Source organism: Protomyctophum parallelum, assembly GCF_964188405.1.
Source record: "Protomyctophum parallelum genome assembly, chromosome: 2".
Taxonomy (NCBI): domain Eukaryota; kingdom Metazoa; phylum Chordata; class Actinopteri; order Myctophiformes; family Myctophidae; genus Protomyctophum; species Protomyctophum parallelum.
The window spans coordinates 44,793,026-44,804,231 of NC_139699.1; the positions used below are offsets into that span (position 1 = coordinate 44,793,026).

The 11,206-nt window shown below is 45.0% G+C and overlaps 1 protein-coding gene across 1 annotated transcript in view; it reads left to right on the forward strand.

Annotated features, from left to right (window-relative positions):
• spata17 (spermatogenesis associated 17) overlaps positions 1 to 10,082 on the forward strand; it is a gene marked incomplete at both ends in the record, with an annotated part of 85,136 nt that extends 75,054 nt beyond the window's left edge. Inside the window, 2 exons of the mRNA XM_083759321.1 lie at positions 1 to 83; positions 10,071 to 10,082. The exon at positions 1 to 83 is cut by the window's left edge and continues 154 nt beyond it. Of these exons, the coding sequence (XP_083615447.1) occupies positions 1 to 83; positions 10,071 to 10,082 (95 nt within the window). The remainder of the gene's footprint in view (positions 84 to 10,070) is intronic.
• Positions 10,083 to 11,206: the final 1,124 nt, after the last annotated feature.

Below are 11,206 nucleotides of genomic sequence, written 5' to 3' on the forward strand. Positions count from 1 at the left end.
CCTCTCCTCCCCCAGGAGGTCCCTACTACTACTGCTGCACCTCCAGGCCTCTGCTGCCCCCCGTACATGGGAAGAAACCACAGGTGAGGCAACCCTGGAGCCAAATTAAGCAATAAGCCACGGGAGGTCTCAGGTTACATAACTTCCTTGCCACGTAACTTCCTTGTTGTGCTCGGCAAGTATGCTATGTGACGGGAGAATAGCGCTTGATGTCTTTACGGGGCTGCCTGGAGCCACACATTCACAGTCGTATGAGCCGGGTGCTCATATATACACGCCCGCACGGCATGTGTTTGTAAGGCAATCAAGCGCTCCCCTTCCCCAGTACAGCTGGAATCAGCTGCGAATGACATAAAGTGGAGGAGTGGGTTATCGGTGGAATTTACACCGGTCACGTGACGGTAACCAGCCAATCAGAATCAAGTATTGGGCCTACCCGTTTTAGAAGGTTGGTTTCTAAAACTAATTTTGACACACGCACGCTCACACTCACGTTGCGCAAGGGCACGCACGCACGCACGCACACGCACACACACACACACACACACACACACACGGATGCATGCATGGATGGACGGATGGATGGATGAGAGAGAGACTGCGAAGGCAGGATGCAGGATAAAACAATTAAAGAGAGGAGGAGATAAAGAGACAGAGAGAGAGAGAGAGAGAGAGAGTAACTGCTAACAGCATGTCATGCTAATGATGCCCCCCCGCCCAGATCCTTTAAAGCTGCTCTTAAAGAAGGATGACATCATTAAAGTGCGACACATGGCTCCCGTGGGGAACGCCTGGCATAAGGACCTTTATACCATGTGTGTGTCTGTGCCAGTTACGGCACGAGGCCTTGTGTGTATATACGACTTTCTGCACAAACATGTTCTATGTATTTCTGTGTGCATAATATAAGATTAATCGCTCCCGAGTGCATGCAGCTCCAAAATGTGTTTTTTTTTTTTTTGTCGAAAACGAGCTATGGATTAGTGGCAAGGGAATATTGCACGCACGCAGTGTAAATCCACCCAGAAACAGATTTGCAAATGTTGCATGCTGATGAAGCAAGTTTCGTTTAAGTTTTTTTCTTTTTACACGGACAGAGGGATTATGTGGTCCTATAATCTGTATGTGGTTAATATAATACTGAATAATTTAATAATTTAAATAGAATATTGAGAATGAGAGGCAGTATGTTATAGAGGGTATATGCGCATGCATGAAGTGAGTGCCAAAGTGGCATGAGTTTAACGTTGTTTAACCCATTTTGACCATGAGGACAATTCTACAAATGTCTTCTAAATCCTACATGGTTTTCTGAAAAAACCTATGTTTCTATGTCAGCGGTGCTCAACCTTTTTCATGTCAAGGACCCCCAAAAATATCTGGATTTGGCCTCCGACCCCCATCTGAAAATATGTTGTTTCAGGGACCCCCCCATGAAGCAAAGATTTGAGTTAAAAACATTCGCTCTGAAATAATATATATTCCAACATTTGCGCCACATTTTCACGATTTTTTCAAAAATAGCAGACCTACAAGCTATGACACAAGTATGAGCTTGTAGATCTGCTATTTTCCAATAGCCAAAGCATAACATAATGCTTAAAACACCAAAAGGGGTTCCCGTTCAGTATGGGCTGACATTCAGATAGGACTTTTCTGTGTGGATGTATGGGGCTGTCATTCAGATAGGACTTTTCTGTGTGGATGTATGGGGCTGTCATTCAGATAGGACTTTTCTGTGTGGATGTATGGGCTGTCATTCAGATAGGACTTTTCTGTGTGGATGTATGGGGCTGTCATTCAGATAGGACTTTTCTGTGTGGATGTATGGGGCTGTCATTCAGATAGGACTTTTCTGTGTGGATGTATGGGGCTGTCATTCAGATAGGACTTTTCTGTGTGGATGTATGGGGCTGTCATTCAGATAGGACTTTTCTGTGTGGATGTATGGGGCTGTCATTCAGATAGGACTTTTCTGTGTGGATGTATGGGGCTGTCATTCAGATAGGACTTTTCTGTGAGGATGTATGGGCCGTCAAGACCAGAAAGTAGGGTTTTTTTTGGCCACTCAGTAGGCGTTCCTTGCATGACTTCCCGGTGTGATGATGATGTTGCTTTTAGGCATTTAGCAGACACTCTTAATCCAGAGCGACTTACATTGAGCAAGAACAAAAGCATCACATACATAAAAAGTAGTTATCATGAAACATGCGTAAGCTAAGAACGTATCAGTGAAATATATGTATATAATGAAACTATACATATATCTATACACATATACTATACTACATATACTATACACTACAAAGTGATATGACTACATACAATTCAATTCTAGTGCTGTCTATGTAGCATGCTATATAAGTCTACATAAAGTGCTATCTAAGGGGCTATATGGCACTTTTAGACTCAAGAGTGTACAGTTGTACTGCAAATGCCACATTGGAACACTTAAAACTAACACCCCTTTACATGATTATTACAGCAGCAAAAACATTTTACAGGACATGTTTGGACCGAAAAAGGTGTAGGCTGAAGCCGTAGCTTATATAGTGCCTATCCTTTTTGACTTACTTGTATTACATTAAACTTTTTTATTTTTAATTATTATTATTTGGTAGAATCATATAATCATATCTTATCTATCTTACTACTATAACCCATTTTGGGCGGGAACCCATTTTGGTGTTAGCATCATGTCGTGCTTTAGCTATTGAAAAATAGCAGATCTACAAGCTCATAGCGCGCCACCGAGTGGCGCGCTACGAGCTTGTAGGTCTGCTATTTTTGAAAAATCAAAGCGCGACTGACATAGAAGACATTTTTAGAATCTGATCTCAGGTCAGAATGGGTTAATTTCAGTGTGTTGAGTGTGTGTGTGTGCGTAGTCCCGGTGGTCATACAGCAGACCAGTAGTCCCACTGCCTCCAAACTTCCAAATGAACACTCGTGGCTCTTTGCTTTATAGGCTAGGCTACACTTTCACCCCCTTTTAATTTGTAGCATTTGCATAAAATAGCCAGTTTCTGACCCACATTATGGCCTCCGGGGGGGGGGCAGCTATAGCTCTACTGTGAGCATGTGCCATCGACATGGAAACTGCAGTGAGCACATTATGCCCCCCTTCCTTTCACATCAAGTGGAAAGTGAGTTGCTTAAGCTTCCTCTGGGTGTGGTGGGTGGGGGGGCTTTCACATAGGAACTAGCTTCCTCTGGGTATGGTGGGTGGGGGGGCTTTCACATAGGAACTAGCTTCCTCTGGGTATGGTGGGTGGGGGGGCTTTCACATAGGAACTAGCTTCCTCTGGGTGTGGTGGGTGGGGGGGCTTTCACATAGGAACTAGCTTCCTCTGGGTATGGTGGGTGGGGGGGCTTTCACATAGGAACTAGCTTCCTCTGGGTATGGTGGGTGGGGGGGCTTTCACATAGGAACTATAGCTTCCTCTGGGTATGGTGGGTGGGGGGGCTTTCACATAGGAACTAGCTTCCTCTGGGTGTGGTGGGTGGGGGGGCTTTCACATAGGAACTAGCTTCCTCTGGGTATGGTGGGTGGGGGGGCTTTCACATAGGAACTAGCTTCCTCTGGGTGTGGTGGGTGGGGGGGCTTTCACATAGGAACTATAGCTTCCTCTGGGTATGGTGGTGGGTGGGGGGGCTTTCACATAGGAACTATAGCTTCCTCTGGGTATGGTGGGTGGGGGGCTTTCACATAGGAACTATAGCTTCCTCTGGGTATGGTGGGTGTGGGGGCTTTCACATAGGAACTAGCTTCCTCTGGGTATGGTGGTGGGTGGGGGGGCTTTCACATAGGAACTATAGCTTCCTCTGGGTATGGTGGGTGGGGGGGGGGGGCTTTCACATAGGAACTATAGCTTCCTCTGGGTATGGTGGTGGGTGGGGGGGCTTTCACATAGGAACTATAGCTTCCTCTGGGTGTGGTGTGGGGGGGGGGGGGGCTTTCACATAGGAACTATAGCTTCCTCTGGGTATGGTGGTGGGTGGGGGGGCTTTCACATAGGAACTAGCTTCCTCTGGGTATGGTGGGTGGGGGGGCTTTCACATAGGAACTATAGCTTCCTCTGGGTATGGTGGAAGGGGGGGCTTTCACATAGGAACTATAGCTTCCTCTGGGTATGGTGGGTGGGGGGGCTTTCACATAGGAACTAGCTTCCTCTGGGTATGGTGGGTGGGGGGGCTTTCACATAGGAACTAGCTTCCTCTGGGTATGGTGGGTGGGGGGGCTTTCACATAGGAACTATAGCTTCCTCTGGGTATGGTGGGTGGGGGGGCTTTCACATAGGAACTATAGCTTCCTCTGGGTATGGTGGGTGGGGGGGCTTTCACATAGGAACTCCTTGCAAAATTGGAGGGTATATGGGGGGGACTTGAGTCTGCTTGGAGGCACTGCCTTGGTTGTATAGCGCCATGCAGGATATATGCCATGATGCCAGCCGTGTGAAGCACGGTGAAGCAGATTTTTGAAGCAGCTTTCAGCTTTCTTTCATGCAGGCAGCCTCTGTAGACATTGCACAGCTCAAGACCCACTTCTTACACTCTTGCTTTCAGTTGATCTTTTAAATGTTTTGTTGTTCATGTCCTCACTGTATTGCATTACGCCCTACTGCTATTCTTTTTTAATGTTTTATACCTTGCTTTTCTTTTATTTCTTTCTCCATTGCTCTGTAAAGCACTAATTGTTATTATTATTATGTTTCTGGGCCTTCCTTGGTACGGTGTGAGGTACTAGCAGCCTCTCAGCCAGAGGCCGGCCGTGGCAATTCTCACTATAGGACTCAGTGTTGTTTTTGTCATCAAATTTAGATTTTAGTTTGATTAGTCTCTAGAATAGTTTTCATTTAGTTTTAGTCACATTTTGGTCACCTGTTATAGTGTTAGTCTAGTTTTAGTCGACTAAATATAAGATTTTAGTCGACTAAATCTACAGTTAATTTAGTCGAACAAAATGTATTTCGTCTGGCCTTGATGACGTTTACATGATGTAATGTTTTTTTCCATAATGCTCACAAATGCTCATAATGCGTCCCGTCGCAGCGGGACATGCTATTTTCAGCATGCAACTAATTGTAAAATGACTTATACTGGATCTCTTGTCCACTATAGTCCCTTCCTAACATTTTAGTCTAGTTTTTATTTGTCGGCGACATTGTCAGTTTATTTAGTCTCAGTTTTAGTCATCATGGCTTAGTTTTCATTTAGTTTCCCGTTTAGTTTTCGTCAGTGGAAAAAGGTTGTCGACGAACAATTTTCGTCTTAGTTTTAGTCGACAAAATCAACAGTCAGTAGAGTCAGTAGAGCTGAGTTGACTCTATGCAATGACAAAGTCAGTAGAGCTGAGTTGACTCTATGCAATGACAAAGTCAGTAGAGCTGAGTTGACTATGCAATGACAAAGTCAGTAGAGCTGAGTTGACTATGCAATGGCAAAGTCAGTAGAGCTGAGTTGACTATGCAATGACAAATGGCCATTTGATAATTTATTGATTAAACAACCCACGATAGGATATATATTCAAAGATTTGAGGCACATTTTCACGATTTAAAAAAAATAGCAGACCTATACAAGCTCATAGCGCGCCACTCGGTGCCGATTTTTCAAAAGCTAAATTATAACATAATGTTTAAAACACCAAAAGGGGTTCCCGCCCAAAATGGGTTAATCTTATAGCTGTCGCAATATTAACGATTCTCTGGCAGATGAAATCATTCTCAAGTCTGCTATCTATAAATTCCAGGAATCCGGCCGTCTGCCCGTTGATGAAATCAACGTCACACTTGAGGCTAGAGCTGCAGTGTCCAGTGTGAAGTGGATCGGATGCGGCGGGCAACGGGCTTTAAACTATAAGAATATTCAAGTGCTTATCGATTTAAAAGTCAAATCTGGACGGATTTAAACTTAAAAATAATGCATTAAATCAGCTCAGGTTTGGTCAGGTTTATCTGTGCATATAGGAGATGTATTGCATGCCAGTTTAACAAGCTGTGACCATGCTTTGGGATACAATTAATAATAATAGTTTTGCAGATTAAAAATGGGAATTGATATTTTCCCTTTGTGTCATTTTGATTGGATTGTTGCCCGTTCAACTGATAGATCCGCCCAGGTGAATGGATTTTTACACCCCTATTAACCAGGCAATGATGTTTAGCCTGGCAGTATTGACCTATATAACTAAACTAAATATAAAGCCATCAATTTTAAAATAATCAATGTTTATGTGTGATGATATATGGTCGAACCTGCGATTAGACAATGACTGAAATGTATGTTTTAATTAATTTAAATGAAAGGAGCATTCAGTGATTTGGGTGATTTGGAAACCCCCCCCGTCCGCCCGGTCCGCCCCGGTAACAAGATGTGCACATGCACATGCACTACAGTGGGGTGGACACGCGACAGGCAGACAGCACACACACACACACCAAGACTCGATCATGATTGGCGGAAGGCCCCTCTCTATATCCTGATTGGATGAAGGCTATAGGCCACCTAGCCAAAAAAACGAAACCTACGTTCTTTTGACCCCCAGGGGTTAACACACTCTATAGTAGGGAGGATTATCACAACAAAACAAAAGTGATATTTGAACGAAGTGACATCACTGAATATACCTTTCAGTGAAACACCAGTGGTTTATTTATTGGACACGTGTTTATTCTTGAGAAAACACACTCCTGAATAAACTGCTTTGATTACGAGTCCTCCATTTTAACTGTTGACATTATTTAGTTTGGTGGTATATTCTCTGGATCCAGCTGGAGTGCACACACACTGTGTTGATGATTTGATGAGGGGCCATTTTGCCATTTGTGTTATTTACGCTCGACAGCCTTTTATGGCAAAGTGCTTTCCCTATTATTGCTTTCTAGTAATGTAAAACATAAGTGAGCCGAAATGAGGCGTGGATTTGTCTCGTTTTATTAGCCCTCGGATCACACACACACACACACACACACACACACACACACACACACACACAGACACACCCGCGCGCGCTCGCACACACACACACACACACACACACACACACACACACACACACACACACACACACACACACACACACACACACACGCACACGCACACGTCTCCAGCTGGTTGTAGTTAGGGTGAGTTCATTAATGAAGGCAGGAGTTGGCGCTACACTGCATGGTGAAGAACACATTATTTATCTACATACCCCCCCCCCCCCTCTCTCTCTTTTTCTCTTCCTCTCTCTCTCTCTCTCTCTCTCTCTCTCTCTCTCTCTCTCTGTCGCTGTCTATCTCCCTCTTCCACTTCCTCCCCGTCTCTCTTGTCGTTCCGTTTTGTTAAGTTTTCCGTCTCTCTGCTGCGTCGGCCCTCGGTTTCTCCCCCTGCTCTCTGAACTTCTCTCTATCTCTCCATCCATCCATACTCTTCTTATACACTTTTTCTTTTTACAGGTTTCGCCACCTTTTGAACCCCCTCCTCCGTCTCTTCCTCTCTCCTATCTCACCCCCACCCCCCCTCCTCCCTGATGCGTGTTTGTTCGTCTCTGTGTGTGTGCGTGTGTGTGTGTGTGTGTGCGTGTGTGTGTGCGTGTGTGTGTGTGTGTGTGTGTGTGTGTGTGTGTGTGCGTGCGATAATGATCTAGCCGTGATGGATAAGGTGCAGGTAGTAGCCGTGGAAGTGGTCAGACCCGGCCAGCGATCCCGCGGCGATAGGAGCAAGGACGGGGTCTCTGCCCCCTCCTCCCTCCCTCCCTCCCTTGCATTCCCTCCATCTCTCCCCCCCCCCCCCCCCCCCCCCCAGTCCTCTTTAATGCCAAATAGCAGCTGAAGGTCACCTCAAACAAAACAGCAACACTTAACTTAATCTGTATACACAAAGTTTACATCATGACGCCTCGGTGGGGAGGGAGGTAAACGCCGGAGCACCGTGGGAGTTTATATACCGGCATTGGCACGGTTCTGGGAAGGTTTTTGCTTTATAGCTTCAGTATCGCTTCTTCTCGTCCACAGGAATGTGGCTGTTAACACCATAACACCATGCAATTCAATTCAATTCAAAGGGCTTTATTGGCATGAGAAAACATACGTTTACATTGCCAAAGCAGAACGAACAATACAACAATACAACAATACAGCAATACAATCAAAACAAAAATGATGTATATTGAAGGTCAGGATCTTCAATAGATCAACTTCTATGTACCAAGATCACTCGATGCAGGTATAGTGCAGGAATATACACAATGATTAGTCTTTAGGGTGGTTGTGTTCCATTTGATATCCTTCTCCTATCACAGCAGCCCACAAATCTTGCTGCTGTGTTTGCACATTGTTGTACTTCGCCCAGCAGATATGGGAGTTTTTTGTCATTGGTCATGTTTTCAAAATCTCCGTGTGTGGTTGTAATCTGTGGGAAGTACGTGTCTCTGATGTCTTGGTACAATGGACAGATGGTTAGGAAGTGTAGCTCGGTTTCCACTTCATTTAGTGTGCAGTGGGTGCATAGTCTGTCTTCTCTCGGGATACAGGTCTGCCTATGACGGCCTTTCTCGATCGCGAGACTGTGCTCACTGAGTCTGTACCTAGTTAAGATTTTTCTTTGTTTTGGGTCGGTCACGGTGCTCAGGTATTCTGCCACTGTGTATTCTCTGTTTAGGGCCAGATAGCATTTTAGTTTACTCTGCTTTTGTGTTGCTTCTTTCCAATGTGTCAGGTAGTTTTCCTTTTGCTGTTTTATAATTTGGTTTAGTCCGATGGGTTTTCTATCTCGTGGCTCTGTTTGTGCATGCACCTTTGAGAAAACGTCAACCCGAATGAAACACAAAGACCTCTTTTTGATTACAGAACGACAAAATGTGAAGATTGGCGTGAGACAGCTGAGATGTGGACTCACAATACATTTGCTAGCTTTGCCACACGCACACACACACACACGCAGACACACGCACACGCACGCACACGCACACAAACTTGCTCAACAGAATAACAACAAGCAGAGGACCGTTATATAGAAGGGAAAGTGGAGATATTGCACGAGAGAGAGAGAAGGAGCGATAAACGAAGTTAGCCGTGAGTTTGAACACAGATGAAGGAGTTAGTGATTGAATAAATCTTCATACCACTCTCTCGCAGCGTGGATCACATTAGGCCCCTGATATTGACTCAATAGATCCTGCCATTCTGAATGAGTTGAGCTTTCTTTATGAAGAGAAGAATATCGTCCATACGTTTGACTGTGCTGATGCAGGACTCTGTCTTTCTTGTTCTTTGCTCAATGCTTCTCCGTGTGATTTTGTTTTATTGTTAACAGAGGCCTATAACCTTGATATCTTTAAAGGCTTTTTGTTCTGTTGCTCTCTCTCTTTCTCTCTCTCTCTGTGTGTGTGTGTGTGTGTGTGTGCGCGCGCGTGTGCTCGTGCGTGCCTGTGTGTCTCTCTCTCCTTCTCTCTCTCTCACCGAAAAACACAGGCTGTGGAGTAATGCCTCAGTATACGAGTATAAACCTCAGACCTGGCATCTGTCTAAGCATTATACTCAAAATAATAAGTATCAATTGAAACTATATAGGATATATATATCCTATAGGAAAGGCTATAGATGGCTCACCCGCGCGCTGCTGGTCAATGGAGAGCGACGTCGCCCATTTTGGGCGGGAACCCCTTTTGGTGTTAGCATTACGTTATGCTTTAGCTATTTGAAAATAGCAGATCTACAAGCTCATAGCGCGCCACCGAGTGGCGCGCTATGAGCTTGTAGGTCTGCTGTTTTTGAAAAATCGAAGAGCGACTGACAATAGAAGAATTTTTTTAGAATCTGATCTCAGGTCAGAATGGAAAACTGTCAGGATGTATAGAAGACATTTTTTTGAATCTGATCTCAGGTCAGAATGGGTTAAGCCGATAAGGATGCTGAATCATAGCCACGTTGATATAACGTTTGTTATAAACCGTTTGTAAATCGGTGACACCGCAGCAAGATGGCTGCCGGTGTGAACTGTACGTCGGAGACTATGCCTTGAGCCATCTATAGCCTTTATATATTATGTCTATGATTCTCTCCCTCTGTCTGTCTCTGTGCCAGGAGAGGATTTAACACTAAGCCATCACTACCTGTGGGAGGAGGGATCAGAGAGAGAGATGGGGGGTACACTCTTAAGTGAGACGTGAATTTGGACACATGATTAATTTAGTGATTATATCTTGATACCACTGTGTGCGCTTGCGCCTGCGTGTGTGCATGTGTGTGTGTGTGTGTGTGTGTGTGTGTGTGTGTGTGTGTGTGTGTGTGTGTGTTACAGGGTCCATTCAGGGATCCAGAGGCGGTGTGGGAGCAGCGATGTAGAAGCCCTGAACTGTCTGTCCGTCTGCAGAGCCCCTACACACACCTGGAGACCGTGCCACAACACCCCCCTATGCCACCGTCAGTACAACACACACACACACACACACACACACACACCAGTGTCACAGAATCTGAGGACGCGCCTGCTTTCACCACAATAACATACATACACATGGAAGAGACACGGGTAGACAGATGCAGATAGATCTCCAATTCTCCATATATATGGACACAATAGGGACACAGACAGACGGCTCTTACAAAGCGGCCCCAACACTGTGATGCAGGGCTGGACTGGGACCACAAAGTCGTCCCCGGTCATTTTCACACGAATTTGGCCCAGACCACAACCAGCGCGTGGATAGCAGAAACTATACCGCCCGCTCCGTCAAGGCGCACACACAACAATAAACAAGCCCCTATAATACCACCACTTTTACAGAACAACGTAAATGATACAAACCAACAGACAACTATACACAACCCTTTGTTGCTCTCACAAGAATAATGCTGGCAAAATGATTCAAGATAGAGAGAGGATGGATAGAGAAGATAGGTTTATTTGTCACTCACTTTCACCTCACCTCACCTGTCAAAAAATGATAATAAATAATAATCATATCATAACTTGAACGGCCCCCCTATACGGTCGCGGCCCACCGGTAATAGGACCGATACGTTCTGTGGCCAGTCCACCTCTGCTATGACGCAGGCATATTAGCCCATTCTGACCTGAGATCAGATTCTAAAAATGTCTTCTACATCCTGACAGTTTTCCATTCTGACCTGAGATCAGATTCTAAAAATGTCTTCTATGTCAGTCGCTCTTCGATTTAAAAAAAATAGCAGACCTACAAGCTCGTAGTGGCGCGCTA